Source organism: Colias philodice, chromosome 8 (genome assembly GCF_061535455.1).
Source record: "Colias philodice isolate Cphi_HAF_F1 chromosome 8, ilColPhil1 Martin Lab GWU primary, whole genome shotgun sequence".
In the NCBI taxonomy this organism is placed as follows: domain Eukaryota; kingdom Metazoa; phylum Arthropoda; class Insecta; order Lepidoptera; family Pieridae; genus Colias; species Colias philodice.
In genome coordinates, this window is record NC_143093.1 from 6865183 (window position 1) to 6892572 (window position 27390).

Below are 27390 nucleotides of genomic sequence, written 5' to 3' on the forward strand. Positions count from 1 at the left end.
ATTTGGATTCTGTTCTGCTGTTGGTTATATCCTTAAAATTTTCAAGTAACGCGTGTAATAGCTACCTAGTTACTTATATAATTTTATAAGGATTTTCAAGGAAAGCCATTAGGACTGTAATATTTTAGAGGATCTTAGGTGTTCCAAATGTCTTCAGGTACAAGGAAAAGGCAGAACCAATTCGGCCATTAGATCGTCTCCCATTAGATATGACCTGTGAATTTTTTTATCTCTTTGCTGCATCAGCACACGTAATTTTCCTTTTAGAACAAGTGAAACAAGATTAAAACGGTTGTTTAAATGGTTTAATCTTATTCATTTTTTATTTATTTACAGGAAAAAAAATGAATGAACTGATTTTACGAATTTTACAATAGAAAAAGATTGACTTTTATTCCTACACTTTTGTTCACAAAAAGCTTTAATTTTAAAGATTAAAATTATTGTCGGAAATAATAAATATTTAAGTTATATTTCATCACACTAAGACCAATAAGAGCGGAGCAATGCGTATAAAACCGCGAGGCACAGCTAGTGTTGTAATAAATAGTCTACTTTTACTATAAAAGATCATCTCACATTAGGCATGCCTTGGTTCTCAGAGCTTGTCTTATCGACACAACACCCGAACTACCCTCACTTCATTAATAGTCTTAGTGACTATCTACTATGTATTAACATTAGTAGGCTAACATTAGCTAACATCAAATTGTCAACACTGAATTTCTTGTTTTAACAATCTTCTAAAAAAGGAAGCTAAAAATAAGTAAAAATATTGAACAATAATACACAACTCTGCTGTCAAAAGGAATATTTTTGCGAGATTCTTCTTTCTTCATCCTGGTCGGCTCTATGATTGTAGAGTGACGAAAAGCATAGCAATTCTTTGATAAATATTAAATATACTATTCAAGAAGAATTCCTCAATTCGTACCTACCATTAGTTCTTGAGGCGTTCAATTAAACAAATAAATTCCACAGCTTTCCAATTTGCCCAGATTTTTGCTCATTGAAATCAGGCTTCACTTTATTGTTAATTCATACAATACCTAAATATTATTTAATTATCAGGTAAATTATAACTTAAACTAAATAGTAAGAACTAAGAAATACCATTATCAAAAAATACACGTAACTACATACAAGACTAGTGTAAGCAAGATAACTTCATAAAAAGGTTTCGTGTATCGCCGCGTTACAGTTTTAATTTCCTGAGGCACTTAAATAGTTATTTCCGGACATCGCTAACTCAAAGCTAAAATGATGAAACCCCTGGCTAAAAGTAAACGTCATGTCAAAGAACGTGACTTGAAGAAGAGAATTAGATGTTAGAAATAACGTAAAGACGCTGTCACAGCTTAGGTAATGTAATAATCATGTAAAAGTGCTAAAATTATATAGCTAATGAGTACCTACCTCGCCTTATGCTCAAGCTTTGACTGGAAGTGAGGTAAAATTCAAAGAAGTTTTTAATATTTTCCTTGTCAGAAAATGTAATGCGGTATTTTCTAGTGTTTCAAATTTTCAACCAAATTACTTAACTAAATTAGTAATATTATGTTGGATGAATATTGACCTTTTGAGAGGAAGGAAATATACCATGAATATTTCCTATGTTTAGTTAATCATCTACGTTAATTTTTACAGGACTAAGACAAAGCCAGTGCCGTAACATTTATTTGAAAACTAGCTGTTGCCCGCGACTTCGTCCGCGATTCGGTCGTTTTTCGTCATTCGTCGTTTAAAAAAAATACGTGACACTTTATTTTTGAATGTTCTTAATTGTCTCTTATAAAATTTAACTACATTAAAGTTGAATACTCTGATAAGAAAATCTTAAAATCATCGAAAATCATAGACATCGAATATCTGAGGAAAACATGAATGAATGTGATTTAAATTCTACATTTCTTAGTAATTAAAATAATAATCTAAATTAAATGTAGATTAACAGTTTGAGCGCACCATTATAGAATATGTACCTAAGTAATAAATTACGTTAGTTTACATAGTAACTTTACTAAAAACACGATGACTTTCTTTCGCGCTCGGTACCACAAACTAAACATGTTTGTGGTACGTGGCCCGCGTCACTTTACCCCCCACGAGTTCCCCTCCGTTGCTATGCGAAAATAGATTCGTCGCCCTACTGTAGGAAAAATTGTAATACTGCGGCCTGGGCGTTATAACACGCTCAGGGAATTCCTGAGTGCTGATAGACTTCCGTCTATCGGCATTTATACCAATTTTATATTAATATCACCATCTTGAGGAAAAGCTTCTAATGTCGATTTCAAACTCAAACACTCAAACTCAAACATTTATTTATTCAATTAGACTTCTTCCAGAAGCACTTTTGAATCGTCATTACATTCTTTAAATTTACCACCGATTCGGAAAGCAGTATCTATGGAGAAGAACCGGCAAGAAACTCCATAGTTGCTCTTTTAAAGTCATGTCCATATACAATATAATTTTACATTACATGTTACTTACGTCTAACTACATAATATTATATATTATCATAATATGCCAAAGAACTGTCCTGTTATTCTTACGCGACAACCCTCCATGGATTTTCATCGTCCATATATTCCTTAATGCTGTAGTAGGCTCTCTGAACTAATACATTTTTTAAATAAGTTTTAAATTTAACACTACTAAACTCTTTAATACTATGAGGAATTCTATTGTAAAAACGTATACCTTGGCCCATAAATGAATTTTTAACTTTAGCTAACCTATAAAATGGCATTTCAATTTTATTTCTATTCCTTGTGCCATAACAGTGTCTATCTCCTACTTTTGTGTGTAAGTCCGCGTTTTTGTGTACATGTAAAACATTATTAAATATATACTGTGATGGTACAGTGAGGATACCAATATTCTTAAAGAGATCTCTTAGTGAGTCCCGAGCACGTAAATTATATATAGAGCGTATGGCTCTTTTCTGTAATATAAATATAGTTTCTATATCTGCAGCCCTGCCCCATAGTAGAATTCCATAGGACATAATGCTATGAAAGTAACTAAAATAAACCAATCTAGCCGTATTTAAAACGCATATATACGGATTAACCTGATGAATTAACATGTTCTAAAATTGTGAAATGAGTTCAGTTTTAAATTCGAGAAATATTGATTTCTTGTATTCGATTATTCGTCGTAGTCGAATACAAAATATATTTAAAGAAACTTAGGTTGGCCTTCAGGCAAAAGGGATCCTATCAAATGATAAACTTGACCTTGTATCTTAAAAGTAAGAATGAAAGGAGCATCTAATAATTGTTGAGCACCAAAGGATCATTTAAAACGCAATACTATAAGAGCTAATATTGTCTAAGAACTGTTTAGATTGCACATGTTCCTCTAAAACTTAAAAGTAGTGATTTCAAAGGTTCCGGCGTATCTTCAAACGAAAGCCGACTCCTTACTCCACTTTAAAGCATTACAAAAAGAACATACTACGTTAATATCGCCTATACAGAAGATGATCTGTAATCAATTGTGAGGTTATAAGCAAACCCACTTTTATATTATTTTGTCGGACCACACCACCGAATTTGTAGATTGATCTTCTATGTTTACCTCTAAGTCATTAAGACTATGTCGAAATCTGTTTGCAATAAGACGGGCCTCTCGCTATTCGTCCGTTTAAAGAGACCAATAGTTTCAATTCTTAATCTTTCATTAAACAAACTTATTAATCGTTCTTGTCTCAAATAATGGTAATATTCGCGTCCCTACTCTAGTCATTGCTTATGCTCATGTTCATCTTCGAGAGATCGAATAATATTATGGTGCACCCTATTATTTGTCAAACGGTCTTCATATTGAGTAAAAGTTTCAGAATTCTCGAGATAAAATATGACGATCGTGATCAGCTGTGAGACGTAATTCCCTCTCAGTGAGGGTTTCGGTCTCACGGGATAGTACAATATGCCATTTGCGATCAGCTGTGAGACGTTATATATACCCTCAGTGAAGGTTTCGGTCTCACAGGATAGTACATGCCGTTCGCGGTCAGCTGTGAGCCGCAATTCTCGTTGTGAAGCGGTTTCAGGTTCGGCATAACACATGTTGTTTTCGGTCAATAGTAAGCCTCTTATCTCTAACGATCCTTGAGAACTCTTATTTCTCATTTTCTTAACTTTGCTCGAATTTCGATATATAAAGATTTTTTAGGTGGCACTGATGCGGGTGAATAAAAATTAAAACGGACTAAGAGTGTTATAATCTCAACCATCATCATCAATACATATAATAAAATTGTGGAAAAGTGATGTCTGTACAATTAAAATATGTAGAAAAAAATTAGCAGGTGTTATTATTATCGAGAAATCGAGAGAAACCATTTTTTTCTCTTAAAAGCTCCCCCCCTCCCACTTCCCGAACTCCGATTGACCGTAATTTATTTTTCCTTACATTTTTATCATATCCTTTTCTAATGGGTTTCATCCTACTGCGATTTTTTTTTGTTTCAAAAATTATCTACCCTGGTGTATAGGTAAATTTTCCACATAAAATGTCCTTTAAATTATGTCGTATTATATTTTTAACCCCCGACGCAAAAAGACTGGTGTTATGTGTTTGACCGCTATGTATTTCTGTGTGTGTGTGTGTGTCTGTCTATGGCACCGTAGCTGGCTAACAGGTAAACCGAATTAGATGCGGTTTTTTTTGTTAGGCAGAATATTTTCCGACGCTGGTTCTTAGATAAAGTGTATCAAAATTGGTTCATCCACTTACTATACCTACATAGGGGTAAAAGTGGGAATGAAAAAAATGAAAGTTATAATTTATTTTTAAAGATCGTCGGGAAGTTTATGAAATTATTTATTCCTTTTTCTATACACTTTTCTTCGTCTAAACGGTTTAGTTACGTGCTCTCTCTCTCTTCAGCCTTTAGTTACGTGCGTGAGACAGGAAAGATCTAATTTGGATTTGTTTCTGGATTTGATAAAAACTGAGTATCGATTAAGCTGATCAGTGGCTACTGGCTACACCATAGATTATTAAAAACATCCGTTTAAGAAAGGAAGGAAATAGAATTTGCTCCTCTCCCCCCCCTGGTTCCTAAAAAATAATATGACATAATTTAAAAGAAATTTTACGTAGAATTAGTTAGGCATTTCTTTTTTGATTTTCGATATTATATACTAATCATAATTTTTAATTACAATATGTAGTAACTATTTGGTATAGGTTAGGCATTTCATTTCTTGATTTTCTTTAATAATTTGGTACTTACGTAAGTTTTTTAGCTCAGTTTAGTAAGAAATTTTAATAACAATTCTTTTAATTATTTATGGTAGTACAACAGTACAGTATGGTTGTACGTATTTACTCAATAATTGTATGTTAAGTAGTAATTCAGCATGGGCGTAGCCACGGTGGGGCTGGGTGGGGCGCTTACCCTGGCTTTGATCTGGTAGGTACTAATTGTGAAGGGGAGTGGGCGTGGGCGTGGGATTGGGACTGAACGTGGCATATGGCGTGGGAGTGCGAGTGGGCGCGGGAGTGGGAGCATGAAAATAAAAATGATTTTTTATTGTTGCCCCACCCTGAGCCCATGGTCATAGGTCCCATAGTCACTATTCCACGCGAACGAAGTCGCGGGGACAGCTAGTAGACAAATATAATCAGAAAGCTTTGAACTCCTAAGCTCAACCATAAAAGATAGACATTTATGATGTCGGGAGATATTTTTTATATAATATGGAGAACATTTCTTTCATACTTGATTTCTGTGTAGCTTTAACCATTAAGATACACGCATTAAGAACGCACACGCGACGAAAGCTTAAAAATGGAGTTGCTGCTCTGCTCACGAATATGAAAAATAATTGTACCAAGTTTCGTTTAAATCCGTCGAGTAGTTTTTGTTTCTATAACGGTTATACAGACAGACAGACGGACAAACATTTTTGACGTCGATGTCGATCTCTAATCACCACATAGTTATTTAGGAAATATATTTCATGTGCAGAATTGACCTCTACAGATTTAATATAAGTAGGTATACATATATTTAGATTCCAATTTCCATGTAACGTTAAATTCGACTATATAATAACTAACAGACAACGCAGGTTACTCTCGTTTCCGTAAGTTGAGGCGGCTACATATTCGGTCCTAATAACATGACTTTTTGTGAACGAAACGACAGCGCGGTTTAATTCGATGGCAACACCATCAGAAAAAAGGAAATATTTTTAACTTTGAAAAAATATTATGATTTACACTATTAATACTATTTTAACATTAACACAAAATATAAGACTGTGAGTGTGTAAAAATAAATCCAGCTAGTTTCACATCACACTTATGTTTATAATTAGGTATACGACATGAAAATATATTAATTACCAAGCAATAATCATACAGATAAATACTGAACAAAAGTATTAACAGTCAAAGTATATTTTTACTAACAACATGTAAATGATGAAGGAATAATAATTATCAACGAACTAACCTTTTTGTATTAGAGTCCCGCCTCGTGATCGAATTATTAAAACACGAAGATTTTTAAAAATGTAACCAATGAACACAATCAATATTAGATTAACTGTAATGGTGTCTAGTTTGACTTAAAATGTAGTATATTCACACGAATTATATAAGCGCACCTTATAGGGAAGGGAAGATTTATTATGGGTTAAAGAGTTAAATAAATAAATAACATAATTATATTTAAATTATTAATTTTTAACATTGTGTTCAGTAGTGTTAACATGTAAATTGATTTGATTTTTACGAAATCTCATAGATGGCGCTGAATCAAATTTGTCTTTATAGTACTAAGATTCATTAAACAGTTTCTCTGCCCAAATAACGTAAATGACGTAGTTTTTATAGTGTAAAGCTAGATAATAGCATGGCTTACTCAAAAACAACATTTAAACATGAGTCTTTAGATTGTACGCTGTCGTAGTTCACGGAATACGTAAGAAAAGTAAAGGTTCACAGCTCCTCCCCCGGAGGTGATAGCATGATAATATGTTTAAAAAAACCTCACACGACCTGTTAGTAATATTCATGCAAAATTTGAAGTCAATCTATGCAGTACTTTTCGAGATTAGCTCGGACAAACATACAGACAAACAGACAAACAGACAAACAGACAAACAGACAAACAGACAAACAGACAAAAATTCTAAAAACTATATTTTTGGCTTCTATATCGATTATAGATCATGGATTATGTATTCTTTTAAAAAAATATTCAATGTACAGTTTTGACTTTCCTACGATTTTATTATATGTATAGACATGAAAATGAATTGGTTTAAATTTTACTACGCCAAGAGTATTTAATTAAGTAACATGGTACTCGTACTAAGTAAACTCATAAGTTGTATTATTAGGAATTATATTATATTATGAGTGCAGTATTTATCTACTTTACTACATGTAATTAGGTATTCTACATAAGTACGCATGTTTGGTAGAGTGCTCCCAATTTTTATGATACCTATATTATTTTCAAGATCTGTGGAAACAAACCTTCCTATTCATTATTCATTTCACGGCAGATTTAAAATTTCATAGTCCGCGTTATCAATCATCGAAATTGAATTAGCTTTGTCTTTATTCTATTTCTTTCTGAATCAAGTTGTGGTCTAATTTGGTATTTCAAAAATTCTGACAAAACAATCTCTATTATGTTAATAATTGTAAATATTTCATTTTAGGAATTGATGAACACATGATGTTGAAAACTATAATTATTAACGTTACGTTTTTATTGGTTTGCCATTTAAATATAATAATTAGTGTGGTATACGATCTTGACAATGCTAGAGATATTTTTGAACTGTTCAAAGAAAAATACAATAAGAAATACAAAGGTGAAATGGAGGAAAACACGCGATTAAATAACTTTGTTGTTACTTTGAATCAAGTGTCTCGCCTCAATGAAGCAGAATTAGACAAAAATACATTTTATATCGTCAATCAATATGCAGATTTGAACCCACAAGAGATAGACGAACATTATGCAATTGAAATTAAACCTTGTAAGTATTTTTTATAAAAAAATGTTATAGATACATATTTGATACAAGTCGGTATAATTATTGAGTGAGCAAGTAATATCCTTACGCCAAGAATATTACTTAAATTGTAATACACACATAGTACCTATCCAGTTTTTAGTGGTATAGTATAGGAATACATCTGCCCGATGACCTGATTCATAACAGCTTATACTCTATACACAGATTTTAAGGTGAGTAACACAGAAGCTGAATACGCAGGACGACAGCGAAATAAAGAAGTAAACGCAAGTGAGCTTTACGACTTAGATAACGCCCAGGAGCTTTATAAACAATACATAAAGAAGTACAATAAGACGAACTACAAGAAAAAATACAATCAGCAAATTCACTACTATAGATTTGTTAAAACACTAGTGGAGTTAAATAATAACTATTTTAAAGACTCTGGAAATGTGACACTTGATGAGAATGCTCATGTTATAAGGGAACCAAATGAATATTTTTACTGATATCCGAGTAAGTAGATACCTATGAGTTGTGTAGACATAGTAAATAATCTAATAGACGGTATTAATTTCATAAGAGATATTTTATTATGCAGAGTGTAAGCATGTATTTGGTTGTCTTTAGTTTTTCTGACGCATTTCGCTTTCACAATAATTGATAGCATTTTATCTGGATTTCATACTAAAAACAATATTATAAGATGACGATCACAACGGCTGTGTTATCGATAAGGCAGCAATTTCTTTCAGATATGTTCAGGATGTGTTCAAAAGTGTATAATATGGCTTTACCAAGTTTATCACTCGATTTAACCTATTCAAGCTTATTGATTATAACATCAATACTAATATGTGTACGGACCGATAAGGCTGAATCACTAATCTGTAACTAGTGATCTATGAAGATAATATTAATGCGTTAATTACGATAATTATATCTTGATAATACGTCTCTATTAAAGAAATTCTATGCGTGACATTCGAAAATATTTTATCGGTTTCCACTTAAAAGTTTGGTCTGAAGTAATACTTTCATTAAACATTTTTGAATGTAAAGACGTGTGCAAAAAGTACCTTTTGGTATTGTTGAGAATGAAAAAGATGATCAGAAATGAAGCTAACAAACGATTATTTATTGCCTTTATAAGCAATATAAATGCCTCTACTAATTTGAAATAGAGTAATATATCAAATTGCAATTACTTTAATGTACGACGTATACATTTCTTTAAACTTCCAATAACAAAGTGCATCTGTTTAGAACTTCCTGCATAACTAAAGTGCAATAACAACAACAAACTTCATACGTTGTTTATTATCGTGTTCTAGATGTCTAAGAAACTTTGACGTCACTTACAATAATTATTATACAGTTGTAAATTCTTTCGTCTTTTCTTTATGATTTTTTAGCCGATTATACCAAAAAGTACTTCGGAAACTTGTAATGAGTAATCCAACTACCTACGTTATTCTGTCATTTAAAATTTTATATCTCAGTTCATCACCAGCCATTAACATAATAAGATGTGCTAGTTCGTATGATATAAACTTTATGCCACCAACAAGAAGTTCCTTCATTACTTATACAATAATTAAATACTAATGAGAATTATCATCTAGGAGCGTCATTCGGCAATTCACTCCTTATTTGGGTCGCATAATTTCGAGCTTGTATCATATAGTTTTGAATATCTTGCCTTGATATATTCAAATCTATTTTCCTTGCAGCGATGCCGGACAAGGACCCGGGTATAATTGGAGCTCCCAAATTAGCGAAGCCTGGAAGACAAATATAAATTAATAATTATTGTGTGTCGTTCCACTAGGCTCCTTTCTCACTATAACAATCTACTGTGGCATAAATTATCTAATTCGTAATCTAAATCTAATTGTATTTAAGACAATGTTTAAACATAATATTTGGATTCAATGTTTCATTACAAGTATAATAAATACAAAAACGTTATGAAGTAAAAAGTACATAATTATCTACTGAATTGACGTCGACTATCTTCATTACATGTGAAGTTATTTGTGCATTTATAGGGTACCTATAGCCTATAGGGACAGGGGAAGATGCGTTTGACATTTGTTTCACTGATAAATAAAACGATATGTAGGTGATCAGCCTTCTGTTTCCAGCCAGTCTTCTTAAAAAAATAAAAGTTTTATTTTTCAAACTAAAACACAAATCTAGACACGATACCATTTCATCTAGACCGCAATACAAAGAAAAATAACACAGAGGAGTTTAAATCATTCCTGGAATCCATTTTGTTGAGTGAACTCCATACTTTTAAAGCACCGCTGTAAGCAAATTTACACTTCAACGTAATTGAGCGTATTCTACCTTAGGCGAAACCACATTACCCTTGATTGGCTTGGATAGACTACGAGATGTTGAATAGATATGGGCTCAAGTCACAATAAGTATATCGAGGTTCTATAATACGTATAGGTATGTTTATATAGTCCCTAATTTTTAAATTAGGTTTGTTTAAATTGTTGTTGTGGGTGATTTTTTTATAATTATGGTTTGTCAAAATTCTATGATCTATTTATTATGTATATAGGTGTGATCGCCTATCATAATTTGCAGATGCTTGCGTAATACAAAATAGTATAAATTTTATAATATTTGATACATATACATACATATTTAAATAAAATTATTTTAACGAATAGGTAGATATGAAAATTGTGTACGGTGTCGACGTTAAATTGAATATTATCTAGTAGATAAGCCTGAAATCTTGAAAAACAGTTTTAATTACGTCTGAAAGTCCTATTATTAATTTATGCATATGTGTGTTACTTACATATTTTTATTTTTCTTTGAACTTGGTTGAAATTACTCCAAATATGTTCGTATGTTAAATTGCAATTGCGATTCAAACTCATTAGAGGTTGAAGTACTTGGAAACTTACAGTGCGAGCTCATAATTCATTTTGAAATTAAGATTTTCTACCTTTATCGCTCATTAGGTCAAGGCTGATTCCGTGAATACTAGGGCAAAATTTTGCATAAATTCTTCAACCAACCTACGCCCCATATATGAAAAATGACACTATAAATAAGTTTTCAATATGTTAATACAAAAAGTACACAAATTTGTAGTACGAAAGTTCACAAACTACGATTAATATACACGCCGTAGTTACAAGTTTAAAGACGGTTAAAACTCAGCGTCACTGCTGCGAAAACTCTGAAGTCAATCTACATAAATAATGAGGTGTCTATAAAGCTAGTCATAGCTCTTTGTATTGACTTCCATTTGCGTTGTAAATATGTACAGTGATAATACAAGCATTGGAACTTTGAATCTAACTGATTACAAACATTAGCGCTCATCTTAGGTACATAAGTCGAATAATGTAGTAGATATTATATTATAATATTAGCCCTTGGTGTTAGGAAGAAAGGCAACGTATTTGTATTTTCTTTGTTAACAATGATTTTCAATACCTATAAAGTTTTCAAAATGGGAAAGGATCATTCGTTCTATGGAATATAGAGTTGCTTTACGCTACAACATATTTATTCATAAAATATGAATGATTGTTATAACAATTACACAGACGCAATAAGTGGAATGTAGACTCCTAAAATCATAACGTACCTCAAGAACATGCATGAATTTACTTCAAGTACTCCATTATGTAAGTTCATATTATATTAGTGGCATAATTAAGACTTCAATAGAATACATATTAATGTGTTCTTCTGAAGTCCTAATTATGCTACTCAAGCGTATATTCAGGCTTCGCTTGGATTGTATCCGGTTAAAATAAATATTTGAAAAGGCGATCAAGAAGACTGTAACAACTATAGACCTATCTCGATTTTACCAACATTAAGTAAGGTATTCGAAAAGTTAATATTAAACCAATTGACTAGTCACTTTGCTTCTAATAATTTGCTGCACACCAAACAGTTTGGTTTCACAAAGGGGCGCTCAACCACAGATGCTGGAGTTGCACTACTAACACATATATATAAGGCATGGGAAAACTCAAAAAATGCTTTGGGGATATTTTGTGACCTCTCCAAGGCATTTGACTGCGTTGAACATTGTACATTATTGCGTAAACTTAATCACTATGGGATTAAAGGACAAGCTCAGAACCTCATAGCCTCATACCTGCATGATAGGATACAAACTGTAGTTGTTAATGGAGAACGTTCTAGCGGTGCGTCAATTAACATTGGTGTTCCACAAGGATCTATTTTAGGACCCTTCTTGTTCTTGGTATATATCAATGATCTACCTTATTATTTACAGGATAGGTGTGAAATAGTTCTGTTTGCAGATGATACCTCATTAATATTCAATGTGGATAGGCATGACCCAAATGTTGACGAAGTGAACAGTACTCTTTTACACATATCCGACTGGTTTACTGCTAATAATTTATTATTAAATGCCAAAAAAACAACTTGTGTTGAATTTTTACTACCTAACGTTAAAAAGTTGAGCAGAATTATTACCTTGAACGGGGAGGTATTACACCCTACAGAATCGACTGTATTTCTTGGGTTAACATTGGACGAGAAACTACAGTGGGGAGCCCATGTCAACACCGCTGCAGGTAAGCTCAGTTCAGCAGCATATGCAGTCCGAAAGGTAAGGCATCTCACCGATGAAGATACAGCTAGATTGGTTTATTTCAGCTACTTTCATAGTATTATGTCCTATGGAATTCTACTATGGGGCAGGGCAGCAGATATAGAAACTATATTTATCTTACAGAAAAGAGCCATTCGCTCTATATATAATTTACGTGCTCGGGACTCACTAAGAGATCTCTTTAAGAATACTGGTATCCTTACTGTACCATCACAGTATATATTTAATAATATTTTGCATGTACACAAAAATGCCGACGTACACACAAGAGTAGGAGATAGACACTGTTATGGCACAAGGAACAGAAATAGAATTGAAATGCCATTTTTCCGATTAGCTAAAGTTAAAAATTCATTTATGGGTCAAGGTATACGCTTTTACAATAGAATTCCTCATAATATTAAAGAGTTTGGTAGTGCTAAATTTAAAACTTATGTAAAAAATATATTAGTTCAGAGAGCCTATTATAGCATTAAGGAATATATGGAAGATGAAAATCCATGGAGGGTTGTCGCGTAAGAACCACAGGACAGTTCTTTGGCATATTATGATATTAGATTAAAGTTACAGATTATGTAATATTGACAATATGATTTTAAAAGAGCAACTATGGAGTTTCTTGCCGGTTCTTCTCCATAGATACTGCTTTCCGAATCGGTGGTAAATGTTAAAAATACTTATGTAATGACGATTCGAAAGTGCTACTAAAAGTAGTCTAATTGAATAAATAAATGTTTGAGTTTGAGTTTGAGTTTGAGTTTGATATATCTAGTTACCTTTTGAGTTTGACAACAAATACAACAGTAATTTAATTAATGAATAGATACAAGTTTTAACAGCCACCTAGAAAATATTAGTGTATTTAAATAGAGTTCTATAATTTTTATCAGTGACTAGTATAAATAATACATAATTATACTGTCGAAATACTAGTAAGAGGCGTATGTATTGATATTGACAGACACATAATACTAGTTGGTAAGTGATGGGTAAACAAAGGATAACTTTTAATCAAATCTGTTTCTTGAGAAACAAACACGCAACGTTGGGCCCACTAGCCGCGCTCTCGGGGGTAAAGTTTCCTCTTAGAGCAGCCTTTCCCAACTTTTTCTAGAAGGGAACCCCTAGCGCCACCTTATCATGATTCGCGGACCCCTAAAAACTTAATCGGAGTACTCACATAGGTCAATCTATATTATTTTAAAAATTGATTGAACTCCAATGCAGTTTTTTTGAAATAGCTTAGCCATCCATCACTTGACAGATGAAATACCATCATAAAACTGAAAAATAAAAAGTCCAGCCGACAGCATAGTCTGGTCACTAAGGTTTTCGTAATTTTCTAGATTTGTCTTCGGACCCCTTGCGATATGCTTGTGGATCCCAGGTTGGGAAAGGCTGTCTTAGAGGCACAAGTTTTGGAACGGTAAGTCCATGTTAATTAACGATATACAACCTCTACACGACTGCATTGTAGCCACACTAGCTCTTTCCAAATTAGGATGCCTTGAGGCGGTTGACGTTTCAGGATGGATAACAAGATGTTGTTAATTTTATATCTTATGCGGATATAGTTTCCTTCAATATTTTTGAATAGAAATGATTGTTACAGATACATTGCATTTGATTTGGATTCGGAGAAGAAATTAAATCACACTAATTTAAAATATATAAGTAAGGGTATTAAAGGTATGAATAAAATTAAAGAATTATTAGCCTGATTATCTATAATAGGTACCTAAGTAGGTAATAATGATTGACAGGAATTATACGTGCTATTATTTACGAGGTATCTTCCCACGTATAAATAAGTGGATGGTTCTAATCTGATGATCCCTCTATTTTTATGCTACTTAAACTAAGAATAAGTTCGTATCCATCCATTAAATTTTTTTTAACTTATATGGTTAAACAAGTTATTTCCTTCCAAGAAGGTACTTTTTAATGAAATTAACATTAAAAGAGTATCCTGAAAAGGTTTCATTAAAAGAGTTGAAAAGGCTTTTTTAAATTACATTCTTTAGGTGGTGTAAAAGTCAGGCTCCATGAAACGGACGGCTTTTCTTTTAAACCAAAAATAGTTAAAAAACGTTTCCAAGATATAAATGAAATTCAACTTCCTTAGAATTCTAATCATTATCTCGAGCCGGTCACGGACCGTGTTAATAAATAATTGGGAATCTTGGAATTCCTTGGAAAATTTATAATTTCTTTATATTTATTGCAAAGGAAAAATAAAAAATGGCTAGTCGTGTATAATTACTCAGCAATTCATAGAATTGGAATTTAAACTTTGCATACCACAATTAGTCTTGAAGCATTTAACAAGGAAACATAAGAATAATCTGGTGAAACCTGACGACAACAACTGGAACAAATTAAGTTACAAAGTTGTATTTTATTGAAAATTCTAGCAATGTGACTATAGTTAACCACAGGGCTAACCACTGAGCTTTAATCCATGATAAATGAATGAATAGAAATCTCTACATACCTAGTATGAAACAAAGTTGACGTCGCTGTCTGTAAGTCCCTATGTATACTGAGACGATTAAATTTTTTAAAATACGCAATGGATTTTGATGAAGTTTTTTTAAAAGATAGAGAGTTTCTTGAGGAAGGTTTTAGTAGGTATATAATTTGTTAAGTTCTTTACAAAGCCGGCGATTCCACGGGCAAAAAGCTAATGAACTTATTCAGCGTTATATTGTAAATTCACCCTTTTTAATTGTGGCATCCATACAACTTGTCAGAGTTTGTTAAAATAGTTGTTTGTCTCGCGTTTATTTTTCATTCACATCACGTACATAGCACTTGGCAGATATAAACCGAGCACCTGCAGAGATGATAGTTACAGCAATATCACCTCAGTTTTCGCGTTTCAGAGCAATCCTCGTATACTTCACTCTTGACAAGAATTTCAAAGACTGCAAATTTTAGCTAGTGCTTACATTCGCAGTCGTATAATATTATTTTGTTATGTGTGGAGGTGAAATGTTAGTGTGAGGAAAAAGTTTCATAACAATGTTTTATGATCGTGATAATTTAAATTTCATTACATGCCTATACCACAGAATAATAGCAAGTAGCTAGCTACCTATACTTGGCTATTTCTGTATAACTGAGTAGCGAACACCTTCTTTCTTAACTAGGTATATATTATTATTTAATTAGACAGGAATGGTGATCGTTAAAGGTACCTACAAAAACTAAATATGATGAGGTTTTGATAACACCTTAATTATAAGAATCATTTACGAGTTTATTTTACAGATTAAAATGCAATTTTCAAAATGGATTTACGTAAAACTATGTACTAATAAATAAAAAAAATATAGATCAGAAAGTGTACGATCGACCGGCGAGTATAAAATCCCACTCCAATACACTTAACGAGGAGATCAAAGGCTTCGTCGCAGTATGATTTTTCTATATTTTAAAATTAGTTTTCGTAGAATATAAGATAAAAAACCCCTTTCGCAATAACGTAATCTACAACTGATGGGATTACCTTCGTGGATTAAGGCTTAAATCCGTAATAACAAGCCTGAATGTTTCTAATGGAAACTTTGACAACCTAATGGTAATCAGAGGTATTAGAGTGTTTTGCAAAGTTATCTATTTGTGTTTTAAGATTTTAATTATTTTAATAAAAATGTGCTATGTTAACGTCCTTTAGAATTTCAATTTATGTAGTCTTTTCGTATATCAATAGACGTGCTACGACAGATATAAAGAAAACAATAATATTATCGTGAATGTGTATGTTACATGTCGATATATTTTGAATCAACACTCACAAGGCGTCATTTTGTCATCTCATAGAAAATGATAAATCGCAAATCCAAGCAAACAAACTGACTAGTTGATAGCATTCATCGCCATAACTAGATGAAACGCCATTCGGTTCACGCGTCTGTTAAACGGATGCTTGATTGGCATACAATTAACATACAACAGTCCTCGAATTCAATTCGCGTCCGGGACAAATAATTGTATTTTGTTACAACCGGGGACGTTCGCGTAGTTCGCCAATCCAATGATCGCGCGACGAACCGTAAAAATGTTATTTTGGATTTCGCGGACGATCACCTTATTTAATCAGCTTCGACGGTTTAAAATACACATGAATCGAATTAATATTGATATTGTGTTGGATTAAGATTTAATTAAATGTTAACTAGCTTCAGTTCGCTGCTTCGATCATGTCATGCTCGGATAAATAGCGTTGGTGTTAACGAAGGTTGAAATCTCGTAAAGTTCGTTTACAAAATGGCCATACTATTTTTCGTAGCTGAAGAAGGTTGAAAACTTTCCAATTCATAATAAATACAGCGATGTAAATAAACTCAGTTTAGAGTCAGAATGACAGTGATCGAACAGCATTTTACAAATATTTTAATACGTCTTGCATAACAATAATTATAAAGAACATCACGCATAAAAGTCTGTGTAAAAAGTTTGTAGAGTGTAAAATCGTGATGTCATAAGAAGCATTTTAGCATTTCAAATATTTGGTCCTCAAGACAGCTATGTCAAGATTCTAAAGTTGATCTTGAAGAAAATGTTTAGGCTTCGCAAACAAAACTATGTACAATACATCAAGTACTTAAACATTAAAGTATTTAAACTTTGTGTTTGTGTATTAACGCTTATCAAATTCCAGAACAACGAATATGTATATTTAAAGAATAAACTATTCAATTTGCAAGACCCAACTTTATGTTTGAGATGAGACGACCTAACCTTAGCGTTGTTGCTTTGCTGTTGATGTGCTGTGTAAGTAATAAAAAATTGAAATATTTCAATTTAAACCCTAACACAAAGTATAATGCGTAATTATTTTTAACCCTAGATTACTACCCTTCGTCGATTCGACGACGCGTCACCAAAAAAATCGCTATAACTTTTACGCGCGCGACCGTATGGTTTTCTTACTTCAGCTAATCTCAGCCGACCCATTGCTCTTGCGATGGACGGTAGTGCTTTGTGTGTGGAAGGTCCACACGCGCTGTACCAGCAACCATGGCTCGTCACATCGACGAAGGTTAGTATTAACGTAACTTTTCGTACTATTTAGTTAAGTTAAAATTACGTTATTTTATCTTTTATAATGGTGCCTATTATTTTATTTTTTAGATACGATTCATGTGTTATTATTAGAAGTCGAAAGCGATGAGGAAAATTCATCTGCGAGAGAGCCTGAAGACCATTTTGAGGCTGATGAGGCATGAAATGGAGTGGGTGATGATGAAGTTTCTATTGTAAATAAAGAGAAATTTCCAGATCAAGATTATGAGGCATGTAGTACTTCATCTGCCCACGTGACATTGAAGACGAAAAACGTAGCACTTCAGCTGACCCAAGTGATTTGATTATAAGACCATCACGTACCATTCTTCTTGGGAAAGATAAACACATATGGTCACCACAATAGTCAAGGTCACAAAGCAGACGGCCTTCAAGGAACATAGAAACATAACACGAGGGCCTGTACGGTTTTTTCAAGATATTTTAGATCCTCTTCCATGTTTTTCAGGTATAATTACTGATGACATTACTGATACTCTGCGGGACTCAATCACATAAATTTTAAACATGCCAGAAAGAAGTAATATGAATGTTATAAATGAGACTGAGCAAAGTAATGATGCTTACGTCCCTCCACAGCAAAATAAAAGAAACATAAATATGCTATATGTCCCACCGTAAAGCAAAGGTAGACTAAAAATAGGTGCACTAAGTGCAAAAAATCGTTGTGTGCGGAACACAAACTTGATGTGTGTCACAAATGTTTTAGATCCTAAGCTATTGTCAAAATTATATTTTTTATTATTTTTTCAGATATTATTTTTACAATTAAAAGTTTATTTCGAGCAATTTAGTGGTATATATAATGTGTACGAATTTTTCAAAAATTTTAAGAACTTTCATAAAGCATGTAAACTATGATCTCATTTTGATGACTGTTTGAATAAAAAATATGGTAATATAAGTATTTTAATATTTTTATATGTAGATTAATACATTGTCCTTAAAATAAAAACATAACTACAAATATATTGTTTTAATTAAACCCCTTAATCCCCTCCAATAAAAAGCGTAGTCGAAGCGACGAAGGTTAGTATTAAACGGTGAAAAATAAGGTTAGTGTTCTAGGGTTAAATAATTACGTATAAATACTCATAACATTATATATTCGGGTATTAGTTATATAAAATTATGATACAACTTACGAACATGATTGAGCTTTATTCAAAATTTATACGTTAGCAATTATATTCGTGTGATCAGGTTCCTATTAGAAACTACAACTATTACCTACTATATATTGAGTTAAAATCTCATAACTACCTACTTGAATATTTTTTTAAATCATTGCGCAACAAGGATTAATTTTTTCCATCGCGCTTTATAAGTCAACAAAATTCAAGTAAAAAAAATTGCAATTTATTAATCAATATGACAGTGATGGAGTTCTTAAGACTATAATTAGCTAGAGTACCTCCACCTTGTTACAAAGATTCGGGTTATAATGAATACTGATCGTAAATCAAAAGGAATTTAATGATGGAGGAACACATATTTTTTATACTTAATTACTAGATACAAATCGCTATACTGATACAAATCGCTAAAAGAATATTATTTTTTTAGTCACGTGTAAAAAAAGAACATTTTCATTACAATATTTTTGTTATGACATCATGTCCACAGAATTTAATATCTATTATTAATAGTCAGGTTTGGCCAGTAAAAATGCAGGCATGGCGGACCGGAAAAGTTTTTTTTATATTAAATGAATAGTTCAATTAATAGTTTTTAGGGTTATAAGGAGATAATTATAGAGGTACCAACCATTACTTACGCCTTCATGCCTCTTCACTTATAATCTTGAGATTACGGAATTCCGGAAAACTGTTATAAAGGTTATATTAAACAATTATGGGTTGCTTTTTTTTGTATCCTGTGAAGATCCTGTGTCATTTTTAAAGACTTCTTTTAAAACAAGTGATTCAGTACTTTATATTTAGGATGTTTGTTACTCAATCACTCTTGAACGGAATTTGTTATTGTTGTTAGGATTTTGAACTCTTAGCTAGAAAAATTACTTCATTTTACATTATATCATAGTGCAATGTTAAGGTGTAAAATTAATGTGATATTTTGTACAGTATCCTGCATTAGGCGGGCGCATCCTCAAAGGCATAAATAAGTTCATCCGTATAAGCTATCGTAGCAGAATCTCAAATGAAAAGTTTGCGAAAGCTAGCGATAACACGCGAAGCATTTCATATCAGAAATGTGGATACAGTTTCTCCTAGATATTTTCATGCTATGCACTTCAATTCAATATCTATGAATTTAAATCAGAAATCAAAAACGGTAAGCGGGAAATATAAAAATGTAAGATTCCCTCTTCTAAGACAGTACGTTAGTTATTATACGTTGTTCTATGATCTATCCTAAAGAGTGTTTATTTCAAAAATTTATACACCTTTTTAAATAAATACTAAGTACATACTTGTTTCCTTTGAGTAGGTAAACATAATTGAGTATTTGAATAATAAAAAAATATTGTTTTTTTTTATGTATTTTAAAACTTTATTAATAATAATATTGATATTTAATGTAAAATCTCCAAAAAAAATATTTTTCAATTAATAATAAGCAATTAAAAATTGATGAAATTTAAATTAAAGTCACGTGACTATAAACGCGCCATGACTGGTCACGATAGATGTGACGTCAAAATGTTATACATATGTAGTTGTATACGTTTTTCTATCAACTGCAATGAGTGAAAACTAACATTATGACGTCACACGCGTTCGGGTGACGCTTCGGGAGTTGTCGGTGTGTTTTCGGTACTGGATTCAAAGACTAATTTTTATTTTGAAATAACTTTTGAATTATTGCAAAAAAAAATAAAAAAAAAAAAACAGTTTTGTTATAAAACTAATATATAATCTTTCCATTTAGCACAAAAAAATTTTTTATTCAAATACTCAATTGCTATAAACAGAGACAATAGATAAAGCATATACTTCCTTTGGTATAACATTATCCAACTGAAACAAGAGGAAATGCATCTGTGAATATGATCTGGGTGAAATTAATGCATTATTTGGTACTATAAGGAATGTATACAATATGTGAAAATTGAAGCTATGTTTTGAGTTAAGTGGCTACATAAGATAGGGTAATTATTATTAGATTGTATATTTTCCTTGTGCAGGATTTTGAGAAGAGAATTTTATTTCTGTCGATCGATTTTTGGATATTAAGTATAAGTTTTACTAAATGTATATTTGAGTGTAGTTTCTGTTGAAGCAAAAGTATTTTCTACTGAATTGGACTTTTTCGTTTAAATTTTTGCAATCGTAATAAAGGCATGAGCGCTCATTGGAACTAGTGTTTGGATCATTGGTTATGTCATCTTTTGTTTCAGATTTAGTTGATTTAGGAGATTGTAGGTATATTATTTTTCTTTCGATCTTATTTGAATAATCTAGTATATCGTTTCCCAAAACCATTAATATAATATTATCTTTGTAAATAATTATGTTTAAGATTTATCTTTATACTTACACAAAAGCTCATCGAGACGGCAAAAGACAAACAAATAATCAAGGTATCACCAACAAATAGCAATCTAATATCTAACACAATAATATCATATTGCGATCCATTCGATTGTGCACTTCATCAGGCAGTATGAATTGTATCCGGAAGATAATATATCTGTAAGATAGCTAGATAATACAATGCTTATTGTTTCTACGAGCCGCCACTTGACGGTGTATTTTATCAAGTATGTTAATCTGAAGCCTTTACTGGTTGACTGGGCATCCGTTATTGCGATTCTGATATATTATATTGTTCAGGGTATAACTATAATATATATATATAACAGCGTAATTATTAAGTGTTTAGAAGCGTGTTAATTGAATGTGCATTGAATTTTAAATTAGTCGATAAAACAAATACTATTTTACGTTATTTCAGGAACTGTGCTTCTCTCGTTCAGGTTGTGTGCTTCATTGTATTTTGATCTATGGGTATTACCTACTTAAGACGTAGGTACCTACTCAAAACACTGAATAATATCATCCTTAGCTTATATACTGCAATATTATAGCATGACTCACCTGTAACAACTAACATTTCATAAAAGGACGTTCACGCTGTTCTGCATTGACGAGATGATGAAATGGTTTGTTTTCTTGAAGTGCACTAGTAACCTAATACTTCTATGCCAAAGACAGGCGTTACAGAGCTATAAATCTCTATCCTATAATCCTGTCTAAATCTGTAATTGTCTTTGTGTTTGGTATTGTGTTCGCAACATTAAATTAATTATTGGTCTTACCTGAGAGCAATAATTAATCAACTTTAGCTCTTGACTAATAATTTTGGCGTGACTTAGGTAAAGGGACACGTATTATTTCAATCAAATTATGGTGATCCTTTATTATGACTTTATAGTTCAGGATCCATCGCCCATTTTTGCACTTGATAACTATCAAGCTAATTTTCCGTGAGTAGCTTTATTTTGATGAGACGCCCAATAATTTCATGTACGAAACTCTCGATTGTGGTAGATAACAGAGATAACAAGGATAAAATATTTTGATTTGATGGTTCTCAAATATTTATTACTAACTGAATTTTTTTTTGTTCAATCTCAAGATAATTATCTAAATTATTCGATAAAATATTTGTCCTACTACAAAATCTATGGTTTGATCAAAGAGTCCCCTCTTTCCAATGTGTATCGATAACGAGGTCATCATAAATGATTACTAACCAGCAGGTTTTTTTGTTTTCACTTAGTTAATTCAACAGACATATTGTCCTACAAATTGCGTAATAAATATTTGAGAACCATCAAATCAAAACATATTTTTATCCTTGTTACCTCTGTTAGCTACCACAATCGAGAGTTTCGTACAGGAAATTATTGGGCGTCTCATCAAAATAAAGCTACTCACGGAAAATTAGCTTGATAGTAATCACTTGCAAAAATGGGCGAAGGATCCTGGACTCGATCTTTTTATCATATTTTACATTCACATAATATCGGATCATATAACTATTATACCTTATTCACCATTAAATGAATACTTATGAAGGATAAATTAAAGACATTATAATAAATATATTATGCTTTTATTGTTAATGATACAGGAATCTTTGTTGCATTATAATATATATATTATATGTTAATGTTTTCTGATCCTCAATCCATGTCGTTCTGAAAAGGTAGGTAAATAAATAAATACATTTTAATGTGTTTTGCTATTGCACACTTACACACAGAAGGTACTAAGTTATAGATTCCTAAGTCTACGTAGGTAGGAGGTAGATCTAGAAAAAATATTTAAAAAATGCGTATTATTTATTAACTGAGAAATGGTAAATAGGGGTGTTTAAAGATTTTCCCTCAACCAAATAATTTTGTTTGATACATAAATAATTGTTGCGGTATAATGCCCCTTTGATCTTCAGGTGCCGAAAAATTGAAAGATTAGGTAGGTACTGATTGTTTTCATTCATAGAAATATGTATTGTATTATAATTATGCGTTATAAGTAAAAGTGTCATAGATTTTGTATCAATTTTAACGGGTGTAATTCACACGTCTTTATTAATTATGCATACACATCTACATCCACTCAAACACACACACACACACACACATTCACTTACACATACGCAGACACAAACATACTCAATACACACACGCACACACACTAACTTATGCCCACACATAATCACTCGACTCCTTTCATGTTCATAAGTTAAGATATCAATTAGTTAATTTACTTTTATATTCTTTATATCCGAACTTAAAAATCAATTTCGTTGACTAAGTTGTGATGACCACCTTAAGATGTTTTTTCTTATATTATATAAATTATATGGGGAAGGAACTGATATCTTTAATACGGGTTACCTACTCAGTAACCTAGCAAAGATGCCAGTCTTGAACCGTTGATTGATATATACCTATCATTATACAGTTACCACCAAATGTATTTAGCTCTAAGGTTAGGTTAAGTTAGACTGAATAAACGAATTTGAATTTGAATTTGAATTATGTATTATTTATTACCTATTTAACATTGTCGACTAAACTAGGATATGATGCTATTTATAATACAAGTTATTGTTTAGTCTACTTACCATGTTTTTTAATCCATATAGATGTTTTTCTTCTTCCGGAGTATAGTCAGCAAATTCGTTGATGTCGAACGTCGCAGTTTGTTGTGGGTCGCTATTAGAATCGTTTATCACATTGAGGGTCTTCAAGAATGCTTTATAATGTTCTGCACGGTCTGCATCATCTTTATAGACTCTGTGGTGCTCCCTTATGAATTTCTCGAAAAGTTCCGGGGCATCGTCTAAGTCGTAATGTGGTTTACCGTTTGGTGCTGCAGATACCATAGCTGCAGCGATGAGCAAAACCACACAGATTATTCGAACCATGGCAACTAGTTCGCTTAAGAAAAAATACACAAATGTACCGATTGCCGTTATCAGTCATATTTATAAACGTTGGAGCAATTAAAACTATATTTTATATTACTTATACTTTTACAGAAACCCTAATCACCCACACTATTACAGACAATGTGAAACATAATAACCATAAAATTAAAAATGATTTATTACTTGCTGTACATAAATTGATTTTAAACACAAAACAACTAGGTACAGTTACTGACACATTATGACGCACCTTTATAAATATTATGGCTAAAGAGCTGGTTGTTGTTAACCATTGTTTCAAGTCGCTTCATTTCAGTGTACATATTTTATCTAGATAAAAATAATGAATTCCGTGTAGGTTCAAATGTTAATACATACAAATCCTATAGTTGTTACTACTCTAAATTAAAATTTCATTAAAACAAACTTCAGATTTAAAGATTAACTTTGACTCACATAATATATTATGGAATATAAAAAATTCGATCACCAAGTGGAGGTAAATATCTAATGCTATAAAACTAAATATCAAATTGTATCATTCCGGTTCTGAAACAAAGATATAATAAGATGCATTATGATATACGAGTATTTAAAAAAATAATTTTATACTTAATACTTACTACTTAGTTTATATTACTTCTTGTAAATAACTAAGGGAAATTCCATTGTTGAACATAAAAATCTTATTACATAAATTGTTTAACAGTTTAGCTTTTCTGTTAGGTAAAATGACTAATGTATAAAAATTTATCGAGAGTACCCATAGGTTAGTAAAGATAATAATTTACATTGCATACTTAAAATGCATTTAAATTATGACAAATATTAGCAGAATAGTAATCGAGGTGGCCTGTAAATTTAGACGCGGACAAAAAGATAACTGTTATAATGTTCTGTCCCTTCATGAGAAAAGGACAGCCCTTTTCATTGACTTAATTAAAGGGTCCATTCGCTGTAGACCCATAGGTAATTAATACTATTAATTCTAATAATATCTAACAAGATAGTTATTTTAAATTAAATGACATATTATGCAAATGTTGAGTGATATTTAAGAAACTCGATTTTTAGTACCGATGTATTTATAGGTACGTTTGAGAATGAAGCAAGTATTTATACTAAAATCAATAATTTTCAACATTCCAGATATTTTTAAATGTTAATGTAGCTTCTTAACAGACTTGTTATTATATTTTTTGCATATCGCTCTTTCTTTTAAAGTATTTCTTTTTTGTAGCAACCTTAAGTAAGCAACATACAATAGGACATGAATAATATTTTGTATTATGTATTCATCTATCTTAGTCATATTATGTTGTCGTATATATTTAGAGATGATTTAAATGTAGTAAGCACTAAAAACATGGAATTTCAATGCAAACTTAAATTGCAGTAGGTATTGTCGTGTAATTTAAATATCCTTGAAATACTACACTTCTTAACTACCTACATAGTAAAACAAAGGGAAATACATGCTACACTTCATTACATCTTCTCTTATATATAAAAATGAATCGCAAAATGTGTTGGTAAGCGCATAACTCGAGAACGGCTGAACCGATTTCGATAATTCTTTTTTTATTATATTCCTTGAAGTATGAGGATGGTTTTTATGTAGAGAAAACGTAAATATGTACCACGGGCGAAGCCGGGGCGGACCGCTAGTATTAAGATAAAAAGAAGTTGCTGTCGCCATCTCTATGTAGGTATGTATGCTTAAATCTTCAAAACTACACAACGGATTTGAAGACTTTATTTTTAACTAGATTTCCGCCCGCGGCTTCGCCCGCGTTTTCAAAGGAAAACCCGCATAGTTCCCGTTCCCGTGGGATTTCCGGGATAAAACCTATCCTATGTGTTAATCCAAGTTACCCTCTACATGTGTGCTAAATTTCATTGTAATCGGTTCAGTAGTTTTTACGTGAAAGAGTAACAAACATCCATACATCCATACATCCTTACAAACTTTCGCCTTTATAATAGATATTAGTAGATTTTTAATAGATAGAGTTAAGTGATTCATGTTGAAGGTACATAATTAGTAAAATTTAAGACAACGTGGGCGAAGCCACGGTCGGAAATCTAGTTTAAAATATAATAGAACATGTAGGTACCCAGTAATTTTCACGCTTATTTGAAAATTATGGAATTCGATAAGAATTTCATGCTTTTCATAAAATTATAGCAAATAATGAAGGTAAAAATATTACATAATGTTTGGACTTGCAAACGTTTTTAAAATAAATGAGTTGCTTTTCTCTTTTGATCCCCTGTATTTTATAAAAAGTATAAGGAACGAGTTGAGAATATTCACCACGAATTTCAGTGGCATCAATTTCAATTATAACTATTAAGCAGGATATAAACTTTCACAAATTCACTTGTTTAAGCATTGTATTAATCATAATTTAATTGTATCGGGAATAAATCCTATCTAAAAATAAAACTTAAAATTTTTTCACATAACTTTTACTGAGAACAACAAAGTGGAAACTATATGTCAACCAAACATTTTCCCGTGAACAATTATCTTGTCTGATTTATCATCTTCGGTTTTCCCAGGCAACTTCAACGACGCTTTTAAAAAGGCATATTCATATCTCTAAAGATGGCAACACATTCACGGAGTCGTTTTCGTCACTTTCCATCAAGCGACCCACCCGCACGTAAGGGTGATTACTGCTTTTCCACCAATAATGTGCAAAGATGTTTAGTGAGGAACACAGTAAAAACCAATCACATTAGTTTGAAGTTTGCGTTTGAAGTGATACTGTTGGTTTTATATTGTTTTCAGCCTGCTAGGCTAAAAACATCTAAATTACCTCTCTACACTTCTAAAATCTCACCTATCTATCAATGTAAATTACAAGTTTCACCAAACTTTATTCACCAGGTCGCCATGAATGAGTAAATTCCTTAATACACAAGAAGTTTATGAAAATATAAAAACTGTAACGTGGGAATAAAGGTATTAAAGCATCTACTCATTGGAGCCACGTTGATCCTTTATTCTTCATAAAATAAAGCTATACATTGTACTCTGTATGAATAATAAGTCAACATTGTATTATATATTGTGTGTACGTGCTAGGTAGTGTGAAATTTCCAGTCAAAAATAAACATTTTTCACTCTGTTCGCAAGAACTACTAGGTACTCGTACTTCTGCAAAGAAGTATCAATCTATATACCAGTAATAAAATAAGAGAATCTGTTTTTAATATTAAAATATACGCTACTAGCTTTCTGCCCACGGC

At 32.0% G+C, this 27390-nt stretch overlaps 2 protein-coding genes across 2 annotated transcripts; one reads left to right on the forward strand and one right to left on the reverse strand.

Annotated features, from left to right (window-relative positions):
• Positions 1 to 7329: 7329 nt before the first annotated feature.
• LOC149486611 (uncharacterized) lies at positions 7330 to 8512 on the forward strand. Its single transcript, XM_089697887.1, has 3 exons — positions 7330 to 7345; positions 7698 to 8021; positions 8226 to 8512. Exons 1-3 carry the CDS (start codon positions 7330 to 7332, stop codon positions 8510 to 8512), a joined length of 627 nt encoding a protein of 208 aa, XP_089554013.1.
• A 14295-nt stretch (positions 8513 to 22807) lies between these two features.
• LOC149486612 (uncharacterized) lies at positions 22808 to 24292 on the reverse strand. The gene is made up of 2 exons (XM_089698220.1): positions 23827 to 24292; positions 22808 to 22894 (listed from the first exon to the last, which is right to left on the reverse strand). The coding sequence occupies exons 1-2, from the start codon at positions 24127 to 24129 to the stop codon at positions 22880 to 22882; spliced, it is 318 nt and encodes a 105-aa protein (XP_089554346.1). The 5' UTR covers positions 24130 to 24292; the 3' UTR covers positions 22808 to 22879.
• Between the last annotated feature and the right edge of the window lie 3098 nt (positions 24293 to 27390).